At 39.8% G+C, this 15,730-nt stretch overlaps 1 protein-coding gene across 8 annotated transcripts in view; it reads right to left on the bottom strand.

Moving 5' to 3' along the window:
- Positions 1-15,730, bottom strand: part of ERC1 (ELKS/RAB6-interacting/CAST family member 1) — a 507,898-nt gene that overhangs the window by 192,160 nt on the left and 300,008 nt on the right. For all 8 annotated transcript variants that reach the window (XM_075941054.1, XM_075941075.1, XM_075941087.1 and 5 more), the window contains one exon: positions 3,143-3,303. In XM_075941054.1, coding sequence (XP_075797169.1) covers positions 3,143-3,303 — 161 coding nt within the window. The remainder of the gene's footprint in view (positions 1-3,142; positions 3,304-15,730) is intronic.

Here is a 15,730-nt window from a genome sequence, read left to right as displayed (position 1 = left end):
GAGCAGGAGATGGGCTGCTAAGGCCATGTTCTTAATCTGGGAGAACAGCAGGAGGGAAGCTCTTGCTTTGGTACTATATGAATCCCTAGAGAAAGGGGCAGGAGAGGCTACTGGGATTTTTTCCTGACTCCAGGGGAGGCTGGTCAGACTTCTTTTCCCCCCATGTACCAATGCTGTTCCATCAGCAATATGGCTGTACAGGGGTCTCATTGCTGCTGCTTTAGCAGTCGCATGGGCCCAGCTTTATATTCGAATGTTTGCATTTAGTTATTTTTGCATGTTGCCAAAATATTGATGACAATACATGGAACAGAAAGGAAATGTTAATTTTCAACAGTTTATAACCCTGTGATAAACAAAATGTAATGGGACAAATATAGGCATTTCTCTGGATCAAAAGCTTTCTCCATGCCAAATTTAAAAGACATCCTGTGAACACTGGAGGTGTCAGAATTTCTCAAAAAGGTCACTAAATATATTTTATAATGGAAAATGTTAGGCAACCTAAATATAGGAATCCCTATCAGCTTTTTCTATAATGATTTACAACAAAATGTAAATCCCAAAGTCAGATGAACAAGGGTATATGAGATAATTTTCTCTATAGACTGGAATTCTGCTTTTGCAGCAGTTCACATCTGTGGTAAAGGTGTTTTTTAGTGAGCGTATTATTCCCTCAATAGTGTAGAATGACTCACGCAAAACTACTACAGTCCACTGAATAAACACAAATTCGACTTTGAGTAACAATTTTGTAAATGCTTATTATCTCTTAAACAGACTAGTATACTTATCTTTTCTTCTTTGAAGACTGTCACTATAGCTTGAAGTTAACTTTTTGGTCATCTATATCAGTGTTTCTCAACCAGTGGCATGAGTACTCTTAGGGGTACTTGAGAGAAGTCTGGGGGGTACGTCAACACAACTGAAATTTGGAGAAAACTGAATTTTTGTTTTAAGTTTTACAGTGCTTTATTATTTTTGCATTTACACCCAAAAATTTCATCACCTGCCCAGCGACTATTAAGTTGTTTAAACAAATGTGTTGCAATGGTAGAAAAAAAATTGTGTGTCTGAAAACTGTAGGTAATGGGGGTACTTATATATATATATATATATTTGAAAATAGGGTACTTTATTAAAAAGCAGTTGAGAAACACTGATCTATATGAGGTATATATACTCAAATCCATGGTTAGATCACTTACTGAATTCTTGTGCAATCAGCAAACTATAGCACATGCTTAAGAATACCAAAATCAGGTAGCTTATAGTATAAAACTGCCTATTTATTCAATAAAATATACTTCTGAGTTGAGAAAGTACAAATTCTATACTGAAGTGTTACATTTAAAAATACCTTTGGCATAGCTTGAAAACAGCAGAAAAGAGTCTTTTACAAAAGCTTTTAAAAATAGCTGATTCTAGTCTCACAGCTCATGCATGAGTCCAGTCCTGAGCATATTTAATAGTTGAGTTGAACCTACTGTTTGTAATGAAGAAACTTATGGTGCATTCTAACAAGGGTGCATTCTAACATACTAAGGTCTAGATGCCTTTGTCAGTTTCACAGAATTTTAAGGAAAACAGAAGACGTCTACAACATGTCCAACTACAAATTTAATGATTTTTCCATCTCTCTGTCCATGTGTTGACAGCACTAATTTTCTCTCTACTGCTCTCTTCCCTTCTGAGGTCACAATGGATCTAGCAGTTTATTTAATTCCTGAGATTCACTTTCACTCCATGCAATAACTTTCCAACAATAACTAACTAGTTATAATAGGTCATCATTTAAAAGAACTGAGTGGGAATGTTAAAAACACGATAGCTACTCAATTCCAAGTACATTTCAGGATATACTGAATATTGTATATATTTTAATGAGAAGGTTTGGCACAGAAATTTGGCACGGAAGAGTGTTGCCAGAAGATTGGATATATCTCAAGTTGCTTTGGGTTCCCACATCAGCTTAAGAGCTATTCCTCCCACCCTCCAATGTGTCAACCCTCAAGGCAGTAAAATTTATAGTTCAATAAATGTTTTATTAAAAATAAAAAGTGTGGTTTTAAGCACTTCAGTCTTGCAATGTCCCTGTGCCAGATCTAGGTCAGATTGAATTAGGTAGCTGTATATGAAGCCAGGTAGTGTGGACTCTTAAGTTAGAGCTTTATGTTCTGAACCACCTCTCTTTCCATTTCGTAGGAGCTGTTTTTGTATCACTTTTTTTCTTTTTTCAAAAAGGAAAGACGTTAACACACAAAAAAAGTTAACTAAATAAATAATGGCTCACAAAACCACTGTTGAGGAACCACTGCAAGTCTTGCCAATAAAAATATTCCTTCTCTTCAGGGCTGGCTAAACAATTGAAAGTGTTTTTAATGAACTGCTGGCACTGCTATCCTAAACTGCACTAAATGGATTCATGCCTCCCTAAACTAAAGATAACCATTTATCTACAAGTGAGGTGAGAATTTAGGAAGTATTTAAGTGTTCAAAATCTAATCCCTCACCTTTCCCCACCACTTCAGTGCTTGGCCATACTGTTCTCTTTGTCTGGGGACTGGCAGTAAAAATATACACAAGTTGAAACTCATCTTCAGTAAGGTTTCAGCAGTGCAAATGAACCAGTCATATGATCTTGAAAAATCTTCATCTGGAAATACAGCAGTTGTGCTTTGACTGAGATTACTGTTGCCTTGGTACTTACTTTTATCCTTGTCTTCCCTTCATTTCTGTTGATTGCTACACTTACTGTAGCCTTACCTAATGTTAGACTATATGCTCTTCAAAGCAGCCCCCATGCCTTCCTGAGAATTCATACAGCACACAAGACAATGGGGCCATGATTTTCATATGAGGCCTTTGACCACGAATGCAAATAATATCACCAATGTACAACAAAACAATGGATGAGAAGGAAGGAAGAATATATTTCATTCCAAGTGAAAAATCCACAATCTGTACACAGCTCTTGGTCAAATGGTTCCTTTGAAACTTTGAGTGAAAACACAGATAACTGTAATCCTCTGGTGAGAAGTACAATTTAGTAACTGTCTTTAGATGACCAAAAGCAGAGGTAAAAGGAGAAGTGAGGGATGTCAATACAATGCAGGCATAAGGACTGGAAATAGATACTCACTTCATCTCCAGAACTTCCTCCAAATGCTTCCTCCTCTCTGCTCGAAGGTTGGTCAAATGGGTCTCCTTCTCAGCTAAAGACTGCTGGGTAGAGGACAGCTTTGCTTTCATGGACTCCAATTCTTGCTTCACTTTCTCCATTGCCATCATCAACTCCTCTACCTAAGAATATTTGATTTGGTTTGGTTTTTTGGGGGAGGGATAAGGGGGAAATGAAGAGGAAAGACAGAAAAACAGTACAGCATAATGAATAAAAATTACTGGACATGACAACTGAGATTAGAGCCAAGACTTCTCAAGCAGGCATGTAAATACATGTGCACATTACATATATATGCATATGCATATAAGAGCAAGAAACAGAGAGAAAGAAGGTACAAATACCACCTGCATATAAAAGTTGTGCCTACACTTAACTTTTTAATGATGTTTAACACATTAACAGATCTTGATTCACATGATTTGGTCACTGAAAATTATAATTTAAAGACTAAATTACAAAAATCTTAAACTCAAATGTTATTTACACATTAACATATATATGTGAAAACTGGAAATTCCACCAAAGGTACAAAAAGATGTCTAAATGCCTTCAGAAGTGAACATCTCAGAAAACTATTAGGTATTAAATTAAATTAAATAAAATTAAATTAAATGCCAAGATTTTTCAGAGAATTCAGTAACTTCTTACCTACAAAATTATCCAGAAAAGATTATGGAAATATGTGGGGTGTATTAAGAATGAAGACAGATAGTCTGGCTGGAGTGCCACTGTGCAGCTAGAGGAATACATAAATGGGACCAAATGAAATAATCCCTCCATCAAACAATAATTACAGAAAGCTAATTTATGAGACTTAACATCACAGAGCATATGTAAAAATCAGCTTAGGTTAGGAAGAGGAGGTGAAGCCTTGTTCTTGCTCTGTGTGGTATATGACACTGCGTGAATGATTCAAATTCAGAACTACCATGATTGTACATTTTTGTGCAAACATTACACAGAAAAAATGGTTGGATCCTACCTTTAATTTACAATTGTGTTAATTAATAGGTGTTAACATACAATTAAACTTTCAAGTACTCAAGTATTCTAACAGAAATATTACCAGATATTATTTTAATAATTTTGCAATAATCTCGGAAGGCATGAGGATTTCTTGCACCCAGATCAATTTAGGGCATCCTAATCAAGTCCTTAGTCATAGACAACTTCTCAAGGAGGGCTCAGCAGAGTGACACCAGTGTTTTAAAATGTGTCTCCAATTGGAAAAATACAGATTTTAATATTGCCTATATGTAAATAATATTTTCCGAGTTAAACCTGAAAAACTACATTACAGTGAACCAGTGACCATGCCTCCTCTCCACACCTTAAATAAATTCTTAACATTACATTAAACTCTGCTCACACCATCCCTTTACAACAGTGATTCAGACTCGATTCTGACTAGGTAAGCATTGAAAGTTGTACTGCATGGAGAACAGCAACTTGGTTTTTAGAAATTTCAGCATGCCTACAGATAAGTAGACCCATTTGCTTGGGCAGAGGTGGGCAAAATGTGGCCAGTGGGCCAGATTCGGCCTACAGCCATCTCACTTGGACTTTCACTACAGAGGTGTTCACAGCAGTTTAAACAGCTGGCTGCTAATTGCTCTGGATGCCAGGGAGGGAGGGGGAAGCTCCACGTAGTGCCCCTGGGTCCCTAGAGAAATCCTTCAGCTACCACTAGCCAGTTTCTGGCCAATAGGAGCTGAGAAATTTTGCTGGAGGTAGGGGCAGTGCGAAGCCTCCTCCGTCCCTCACTCTCTCCTCCCTGTGCTGGAGCAGAGCCACGTGGGGTATCCAGCCGATAAGCCTGGGACTGCAGCACACAGGTATGGAGCCTGTCTCAGGCTCCTGCAGAACTGCTAGCCGGAAGCTGCCTAAGTAAGCACCTCTCAGCCACAGCCTGCCGCTGGCACACCACCCCCTCTCTCCCTCCAACTTCCTGCCCCCGGCCACCACCTCCTGCCCCAGATCACTACCCAAACCCTCTGTATCCCCTCTCTTGACCTCCTTCAGGTCAGAATTCTCTCTCAGACCCTGCACCCCATTCTACACCTCTCCCCCAGAGTAGAATCCTCTTTGCACCCATACCCATACACCACAAGCAACTGCCCCAGATCATAATGCCCTCCTTCACCCAAACTCCCTCTCAGACCCCATACCCTCTCCTGCACCCAATCCTCTATTTCAAGCTCCCTTCTGCATCCTACCCATCGTCCCACATCCAGTATCCTCTCCATAGAAATGCGGCCACTGACCACTTACCAAAATTATTGCCCACCCCTGTGCTAGGGTATAACACATCTCTCTCTAGTCATATGTATTTGATTGAAAAAAAAAATTCCATTTTCTTGCCATTTATTCTCAAGAAACATTTTAGTTCTAAAAATAAAGATTTCACCAGAAATCTTAATTATTGTATTATAAATCTGATTTTGGAACAAAAACTGTAGTTCTCAGCTAAAGATGTGCAGAAATGAATTTGCCCAAAGATCAGGAAAAGGAAAGAGACCTTAAGTGACACAAATTTAAAATGAAACTCATTTTAAACTGGTGAACATACATAAAATAGCCAGTTTTATTCATCCAAACCAGACTTTTCCTGTCTGTGGTAGAGTATTATTTTTGTGCAAAACAGATCAGATGCTCTGTCTGACTTGAAACTGGACAGAGAGAAATTCCACAGAAAGAAAAAAGTAGTGTGGTTAAAAAAAATGCAAATAAAAAGTATGTAAGTAGTTGTGAAAAACAGAAAAACATCAGCATGGAAACTGAAGATAGTATCTAGAAAAAGGGGCAGCCATTTCCATTTCTTTTGGATGGTTACACAATCAGAATTATTTGGATAAACATTTTGTTTTTAATTGGGGTGGAGGGAAAGGGTGTATGACAACCACAAAACCATCTCTTTAGTAACAAAATGTAACCTCAACTAAATAAGTGCATAGCCAACTTCAACAAGCACACGGCTTATGTCAGTTTACTACTTGCCAAGATGTAATCTTTGCGGCAACAAACCTTCCCTTAATTAGGGGTAGATGGCTTTCAGTATCCACCAATCCATTTCTAGTCACATTACAAGTCTGCAACACTAACACTGGCTTGATGTAGGCCTGCAGCATCCATGACAAATCTGGATTATTAGCCGGATACACTGATTCAGTAGCTGATATCTGAGCCAAGGCTCCCCATGAAGGCAGTTTTAATAACTAAACTCTGCAACCAGAAAGGACTGAATTCTTTGCTGGCCCAATGTGCTAATGAATTAGTTCAGTGAACTATCACCCATCCCACACTGTGCAGGAAAGAAGTGATAGTCACTCCAGTGATTTTATGTTAAACTGCTTCTTAGATATAACTGTGCCAAATAGTGATGGATACTTTTATCATATAGACTCTCTTGAATACACACAATTATGCATATTCAGGTCATTTCATTGGGAAAATCTGAGTAAAACAAGAAAGAACAAAATGAGATGGTGATTCGCAGTTTTGCGACACTCAATTCCTTGCATATCCAATGAGCCAGTGCTGGAGCTAGTAGCACAGGAGCATTGACTGTAGACAACTTCGTTATCTAATTTTATTTATTTATTCATTCATAATTAATGCTACTTTTGATTTGTTTTTTCCCCCTAAGATTTCATACTACTTCAGAATTATGCCAGTAATATATATGCATCAACTCAGTGTATATCTTTATAATGTAGAGATATAAATAGGAAATTGGTGTTATCTAATCAAATAACTGTAATACTGACAAACATGAACCATACTGCACATTCATAGCATATGCTGGACTTCAAGGAACTTGGTAGGAACTCAGGATATAGCAAGATTTATGGGGTCTTCCTCACTGCTAGACATTTTTCTTCATTGAAGTTGGACTGGCTCTCTCAATCATCTCCATTTTTTTAGTGATGGAGTCCAATTCACCTTCCTGCAGGTTGTCCAACATTCTCCTGTAGCCTTGTCATTTTTCTTTTGTCTCATGCATGTCTACCCTCAAATTTGCATTGGGTAGCTTTCTCCATCTAGCTGAAGACTAGATATTTCTCTTTTTTTAACCTATGGACATACACCTAAAGATCTCAATGGTCATTTGAAAATGACAATGCCATTTCCTTCTCAGATTTGCTGTCCATGATGCTTCCACATTTTTTAGATCCTGCCAACTCATGAGCAGGGGACTGAGCTTAAGTCCTGAATTCAAATCTCTGTATTGTAGTATATTGCCAGGATAGCACAAATATAGTGCTTTTCATGTCACAAAGCATGAGAAGTTAAATTTTAATATGTAATACTGCATCCTTAAAAAAAGCCAATTTTTTAAAATCTTGCTGCTTTAAAAGGAAATAATTCATTTTTTGATGTACAGGACAATGTCGCATACATCTATGCTCAATATGCATTTCAAATTTTATAGATAGGATAAGAAGAGTTGGAATTTGAGAGAATACAGATGGGTAGGTACCCACTATTAGCAACAAACTTAGCATTAGCATTGTACAAATCCACACAGTTTTTATTTTCCAAAGCTCCAAGCTGACTGGGTATATTTTTAATTATTACATTTGATCGCAGTGAGGGATACACTTTTTCATATGATTAATCTGAAAAGCATCATGGGACACAAGACAAAAGATGTTATAAACCTGCACTTATCACACCAAATGAAAAACGTACTTGAAATCAGAAGTCAGGAGTGAGTTAAGAATTTGCCAAAGTTAGTTTTTTTTCCTTCTCAACATCCACCATTTTCTCTCTCTCAGAGAATGCTCTCCTAGTCCTTTCAGGTTTCTTGCTATTTATTCATCTCCCCCTACTCTCTGGATTTTTTAAAAACAAGAATTATGCATTTCTGCCATTACTTTTCACTGAATTGAATGGATGAGAAAGTGTGGGAGACCGAGGAAAGGAGAGAGTTCTGGCTCTATGTAAACTTACTTGAGACCAGAAAGCTTTCCAAGAGCAGATGTTAAGACATGGAAAAAGCACAGACCAAAGCTGGGACTTAAGTATATAATTTAACTTCAGAAATATAACAGAAAAAAACCCAACATTGGGCCTGACACAGTGTGCATTGCCAGCAGGACCAGATGGTTTGTTTAAATCATAAGTTAATAAACCTTTACGCAAAATAAAGAGGGAAAGAATTATGATGGCACAACAGAGCCATTTTCTTTCAGAAAACATTGGGGATGCGTTAGGTACTGTTAAAGACTACAACCAAGACATTTTTCAACTGTGGGGTCTACTGTTCTGAATAGAGAAAACAATTTTCTGAAATCTCACACAGATACTTGGAAATCTGTCTGGTCATTGCTTCTTGGGAGAGGCCAATGCAAGAATGTCAGAAAAGGCAGAAAAATGATTAATCAATAACAGGCATAATTCTCATCAATCAGTAAAACTTAAAATCACTCATGCTATTAGCCAAGAAAGGCCTTCAGTTCAATAGAATTGCTGAAAGTTCTGCTGCATTGGCAGGGTATGGTTATAATACAAGCATGTAATTGGGATTCTGCCTCTATGATGGAGGATGGAGCTTTGGCTCAATGACAGCCCTGTCTAATGTAATAGTCACATGTATGTTTTCAAGCCTGCAAAGGATCATGGCCACTGAGGTGTCCATTATGAAAATCTGATAATCACTACAGGCATGTGGCCTTCAGAGGGAGGGTGGCAGGGGCTGGGAGCTGCGGGGACACACATCTAGATAATATATCCATTTGAAAGCTTATTTAGATGAAGTATGATGTGGAGCTAAAAAGTGCTGCCGTATGCCTCTTGGTGAGATCAAACAATGATACTCAAACGGAGAGTGTCATTTTATATATAGTTTCAGAAACACAGCAGCGTGACTACAGTTTTTCCAGTTTAAGTTAATTTCAACACCTTGAAGTATCAAAGCAACCAAATAACATATTAGATTATTTTATGAGTTGTACAGGGGTATTTTTTCCAGAAATGATAAAGTGCTAATCATATGGCAAAAAAAGGTAAATAATACTATTCTGCAACCTATTACATAAAATGTGCACACATCACATACTCTTAATTGTCAAAGTATCACAAATGTAATTGTAATAGTTTTCTGTATTTTCAGTTGAAATTTGTGGACCAGAAAAATCTTATTCTGAAGGTTGTGGATGAGTAACAATAGACTGCTTGCCCACAGTTTGTACTGCATAGTGGGAAGACAGAAAAACACATGAATTCCTAATGTAATGCTTTTCTGTTTGTAAACTGTTGATTGTGCAATCTAGTATCTAGGCTGCCTGGTAGAAAGTTTTAGACTGAATGACTCAGACTTTAGGGCCAGAAAATACCATCATCATGATCATCTAGGCAAGGGGTGGGCAATAAATTTCTGAAGTGGCCCTGAGCCGCCCTGGAAGAGGCGGGGCCTTGGGTGGAAGGGGTAGGGCCAGAAACCTCTTGTGCTCCCCTCAACAGACCCTGATTGATCTGGGGGTGGGGATAGGGATGTAAGCAACTAATCAACTATGTGATAAACAAAAGCTTACTGGATAGTTGACACACTAGTTGCTTCCCCCTCCCCCCTTGCTGCCTCTATCAAAGAGGCAGTGGGGGGGGGGGGGGGGAGAGAATAGGAAAAGGACGGGGTGCTGGAGGGAGCCGGCTTAAAAGCTGGTTCCCCCCAGCACCAGCTCCGTGGGAGGGGACAGGGGTGCAGTGGTGGCCAACTTTGAAATGTACAAGAGTCCCTGCTGGGGCGCTTGTACATTTCAAAGATTGAAACGCCACATGGAGCCCGGGGTCAGCGTGGGACTCGCCGCTGGCCCCAGGCTCCACGCAGCATTTCAAAGAGGAAGCACCCGTGTAGAGTCCAGAGTCAGTGGAACTCCCCGTGAACCCCAGGCGCTACACAGCGTTTCAATCTTTGAAACACGTAAGAGCTCCTTCTGGGGCTCTTGTACATTTCAAAGGCAGAACGCGGAAGTCCTTATTGACTAATTGAATAGTTGATGGAAATCCCATTGAGTATTTGATTGGTTAATTAATCAAAATTTAACATCTCTAGTGGGGGAGTGCATGAAGTTTCCCCTTCCCTCCCGGCTCCCAGCTCCTTGAGAGAATCCCCAGATGTTTTAAAACTCTGATGGTTAGAAACCTTAATCTTAATTCAAGCCTAAATCTGTGGATGGCCAGTTTATATCCATTTGTTCTTGTGTCCACATTGGCTCTTAACTTAAATAATTCCTCTCCCTCCCCTGGTATTTATCTCTCTAATGTATTTATAGAGAATAGTCATATCTCCCCGTAGCCCACTTTTGGTTACACTAAATAAACAAAGCTCTTTGAGTCTCCTCTCATAAGTTCTCCATTCCTCTTATCATACTAATAATATGATTAGTATCCTTGAATCTGTTTCAGTTTGAGTTCACCTTTCCTAAGGATGGAAGACTAGCACTAATACAGCATTTCAAGTAAGATCTCCTCAGTGCCTTGTATAATGGCACTAATATTTGCCGGTTTCTACTGGAAATACCTTGCCAGATGGTAAGATATTTAATTTGTAATTGCGTTAGCAATGCAGTACTAGCTTTTGAAATATTCTATAAAATAGCATTTTGATTCAGTGACACTTACGCACAGGTCACTGTTAGCATGGGAGATGACAGAAAATAGTTTCACACTGTGCTTCAAAGTGCTCACTAAGTACAAATGACAATTTTGATATTAATATATAGACCTATTTTATATCTAATTTATCACAAGTCTGTATACTTGTATAAAATGAAAAACAGTGGTAGGGACAGTCATACTAATAATATACTTTGGGAATTTTGCTTCTACAGGGAAGATGCGGTATATTAAGACATGGAGGACATGAGTTCTGCAATGCTTACATCAAAGAGAGAAAGACACTCCACAAACTTTTTTTAAAATGTGGTTGGTTGTCAAAATAATCAAAATGCAAATCTGTCAAAAGCCACCAGATCTGTACAGAATTCTGTGATGCTGGCAGCAGAAACCAGGGGAGATTAATTGCGTAGTTAATTAGATGATGATGTACTACCAATACTTTAGCACAAGGGTTGCTTTCAGAAAGAAATCAAGTTGAATTTCACAAGTGTCAAAGTGGTACTGAACCCAGGAAAGAAAAGAATCTGAATCTGATCAGAGAACATCATAATTACCTGCTCCTATAACCACCACAGTAAGCACATCCTCCAACAACTGGTCCTGTTGCATTGTTTGCTTAAGAAACATGCACAAGAATGACAGGAAACTTTATAAAATAGAAACCTTTAAGAAAGCAACTAAGGGAGCCAGCAATTCAAAGGGATGACATGCAGCTCAAACTATTTGTGGAAGATTTAGTTGTCAAGGATGCAGTTTATGACTAAGTATGCCTTTCTTCTTTTGTGAATAAAACAAATCTTAGAGCAAAACCATCCAGTTATGATACAATAGTCACCTTATGCTATTGCATTTCATCAGCTGACTGAAAAGATGTACAATTATTTTATGTTCAACGAGACACTTCTCCTATACAATCTTCTATGAAGAAATACAGGAGACCCTTGTGATTCATACAATCACTATTTGGGGATGGGTAGGTGGAGAGAGAGGATGGAAGGGGTTGGGAGCTGTAGGGAATTCACCACAGTTCCTGGCCCCCATGCTGAGGTCCCTGTGGCTGCCCAGAGTCGCAGGGAACTCACTGCAGGTGCCAGGAGCCATGGTGTTCCTTTCATCTTCCAGCAGCTGCACTGAATTCCCTGCAGCTGCCAGGAGCCACGACAAGTTTCCTGTGGTTCCTGGGAGCTACAGTGAATTCCCCGTGGCTCATGGCTCCCAGGATAACTTGGGGAGCCACAGGGAGCTGTCCAAAGGGACTGGGGAGCCATGGATCCCAGTATTCATTAATTTCACCATTCACCATGCATCCATCACAAATGGCCAGGGTTTCCTGTAAAGCCCTATTGCCTTCAGTTGTAGAAACTACACAATATTTGAGTAGCAAATTACACGCAAGCTTAAAAACAGAGTCTGGTTCTGCAATTCATTCCATGTGCAGAATGGGAAAGCCCAGTCTACCATTGTTCTATGTAGCATATAGCATTAGGTTAGGGATGGGCATAATCTGGCCCATGGACCAAATCTGGTCTGCCCAGCATTTCTATCCAGCCCGCCCAGCTGATTATCAGAGCATGCATACTTTACAAAGTGTGTTCAGCTGCCCCTCCCCTAACATTCCTCTATTCTGCAGCTGAGCTGCTCCCAGGACCCTCCTGCTACGAGTGCAGAGCAGGGGAAGGGGGCAGAAGGAGAAGAGGGCGAGAGGGGGGAGTGCTGAAGTCCAGGTGTTCCTCTGCCCCTGTATCCCCTCTCTGCAGCGCAGATGTCAGGGAGATGAACACATAGCAAAGCTGTTCCTGTCTGAAATATAAATGGTGAGTGACTGATATGAGAACTTAACTTAGAAACCGCGCACTATCTTTTAAGATTGTTCCAGCAACCAGTGCTCGCTCTCGCGGGCGCACGTGCACGCATGCGCGCGCGTGCACACACACACACACACACACACACACACACACACACACACACACACACACACAGTGTCTCCTCTCCCCAACCCATATACTCCATCTCTGCAGAGCAGGGGAGAGGAGAAACAAAAGAACAGGACAGCTTTCCCTGTCTTAAAGAGACAGTGCATAGCATCTCTTAGAAACTTATTCAGAAGCAGCCAGCACACACATTCTCTGTCTCTCACACCCACGCCAACAGTCTGTCACACCTTGTCTCCATGCTATTCACAGTGTGTCACACACACACACTGTACCACACTCTCCTAGTCTCTGTGACACACACACACACACTGTCACAAAGTCTCTCTCACACAGAGTCTCTCTCTCTCTCTCTCGCACATGTACACGTACAGACACACACACACACACACACACACGCCCCCTTCCTCACCCCTTCTGCCCAAGGCCCTGCCCCTTCAATGGGCCTGGAGCTGGCCTGTGATGACTTATCGAAAATCATGGAGTGGCCCCCTTATGAAAATTGTCTACCCATGCATTAGTTGATGCTATCCAAGTCACTAGTAATCTGAAGCAGGAATTTAAGTCATTCCAATTTTTTGTGGATGTTCTTCCTGTAATGAGCCTGATGAAAAATTTTCATGTGAACAAATGCTTTGTATAAAGCTGCTTCTGTCCTTCAGTAGATCAAGAACTGGTGACTATAAACAAACTTTATGGGTCCGCAGGAAACCTGGCCACAACCATGAAAAGTGGACATCCAGCTAACTAAAATACTCTGAATGACAGATGTTTCTGGACAAGAGAGTTCTGGATTAGAGAGGTTCAACCTGTAGTACAAATGGAAAAGACACAACACTAAGTGCATGCAAGCAAACAGTTGCTTGGGTTTTCACCATCCCAAATAGCTTGAAACCCACAAGCTGAGGTAATTCAAGCCTTGGTTTCTTCCTAAGCAGGGAATTCAGGTGCAATCAAAAGGCCAGCACTGGGGATAGTTTAAAAAAAGCAATACAGGTAAAAGTAAGTCTAAGTTCACACCGGAGTTCTAAATAGCATTTTGGCCATCAAGTGATTATTCTCGGGTCCTGGTTTACTGTACTTTACAGGAGCAGCACACAAAATTCCAAAACACAGATTCCAAATTTCATCACCTACTCTAAAATGATAAGGTGATTTTAAATGGAAAAAGACAATGTGTATTTTAGGCAAAAAGCTACAGTCATCTCAATGACACAAAATCTCCAACAAACACCGTAGCTTTTGCTCTCTGTGACAGCTTTACACAAGCACCATATCTAGGGCTCTGACTCTGATCTCTAGAAAGCCTTCCATGCACAATGTAATGTAAAGACCTATTATTAAAGCCACTCTCTTGGGGAACATTTTAATATCAGTGGTGAATTTTTATTTTCTTTTTGTTTTGTTTTTTCTTTGCTTGGGCAAAGAAAAATCAAATACTATTCACTATGGGCTCGTCTACATTGGCCCCTTTTCCGGAAGGGGCATGTTAATTTCACGAGTCGTAATAGGGAAATCCGCGGGGGATTTAAATATCCCCCGCGGCATTTAAATAAAAATGTCCGCCGCTTTTTTCCGGCTTTTAGAAAAGCCGGAAAAGAGCGTCTACACTGGCCCCGATCCTCCGGAAAAAGCGCCCTTCAAAGTAGGAATAAGATCCTCCGGAAAAGGGCGCTTTTTCCGGAGGATCGGGGCCAGTGTAGACGCTCTTTTCCGGCTTTTCTAAAAGCCGGAAAAAAGCGGCGGACATTTTTATTTAAATGCCGCGGGGGATATTTAAATCCCCCGCGGATTTCCCTATTACGACTTGTGAAATTAACATGCCCCTTCCGGAAAAGGGGCCAATGTAGACGTAGCCAATATGTATACCAAGAGAGAAAGTAACTTCCACTTAGTGGCCTATTCGACTTATGCTGTCCCATAAAGTAAGAATTGCAGATGCTCCTATTCCAGTTGCCTATGGCAGAGATCAGATCCCACTTATAATGGAATAAATGTAAATCAGTATAAATCAAATGGCAAGTGAGTCAGTCTAGGAGTAACTGATGGGGAGATCTTATAACTGGTTTAAACATTTGCCTTGGAGAAAGCATAAAAGCAATTCAACAAAGCTTCTAAATTTACAAGAAATCAAATATTAATTGGTTAATGCAACTTGTGGTCATTTAACCTTACCAAAGGGCTTTTCCTAACCAAACAGAAAAAAGGGGGGGGGGGGCTAGAATTAAGTCTAATATCATAGGTCTTTACCTCAAGGTATCACACCATTGCTCCCTAAAAATAAATTTGGTTTGGTGGCATTTTAGGAGGAGTTTCACTGAAAAGATCCAGGAGAGGTTCAGTCAGACAGAATGTAAGCTGTTAATAAAAATCAGTGTGAAGCCATCTGGCTCCAGCAGTTTCACCTCCAGCCATAACTTGGGATTACTACCTTGATCTCAAATAATTTGGTTTATTGAACTTTTCAGTAAAGGATGACTGAAGAAGGGCCAAGAAAACATTAAAAGCAAACTGTCCATCTGTTACAGATATGAATTAAAATTCTGACGTCTTCTTATGGCACAGTCTCTAATTTTATAATGCAGTGTTGTAGGTAGGTAGTCCATCAGCATTTCCATTATAAATATCAATACACGGTGACCTATATCTCTGGTAGAGGAATTTACTTAATTTACAAGCACTCATGCTATTAAAGAATTTTCCCCAACATCCAGCATATCTGAAAAGAAAAGGCATATTTTGACTGTCTCTGTTACAGGAGTGCTGAGTAAAAAGGGTGTTTGGATATCTTTTGTATTTCTGGAACATCTATGATTAAAATAAAATGTAAATGATAGATGATAATGCATTACAACATAATTTTAATTTTGTTTAATTTCTCTTTTCTTACAATATGGAAAGGCAGCCAGGACAATAAGCAGTAAGAAGTGATTATAAAGGGCCATTCTGGTGGACTAATTGCAGCTACTATTTTGGGAGAAGATGCAAATTGGAA

The sequence above is a fragment of the Pelodiscus sinensis genome, chromosome 1 (assembly GCF_049634645.1).
Source record: "Pelodiscus sinensis isolate JC-2024 chromosome 1, ASM4963464v1, whole genome shotgun sequence".
NCBI lineage: Eukaryota > Metazoa > Chordata > Testudines > Trionychidae > Pelodiscus > Pelodiscus sinensis.
This window is presented reverse-complemented; position numbering and strand designations above follow the sequence as displayed.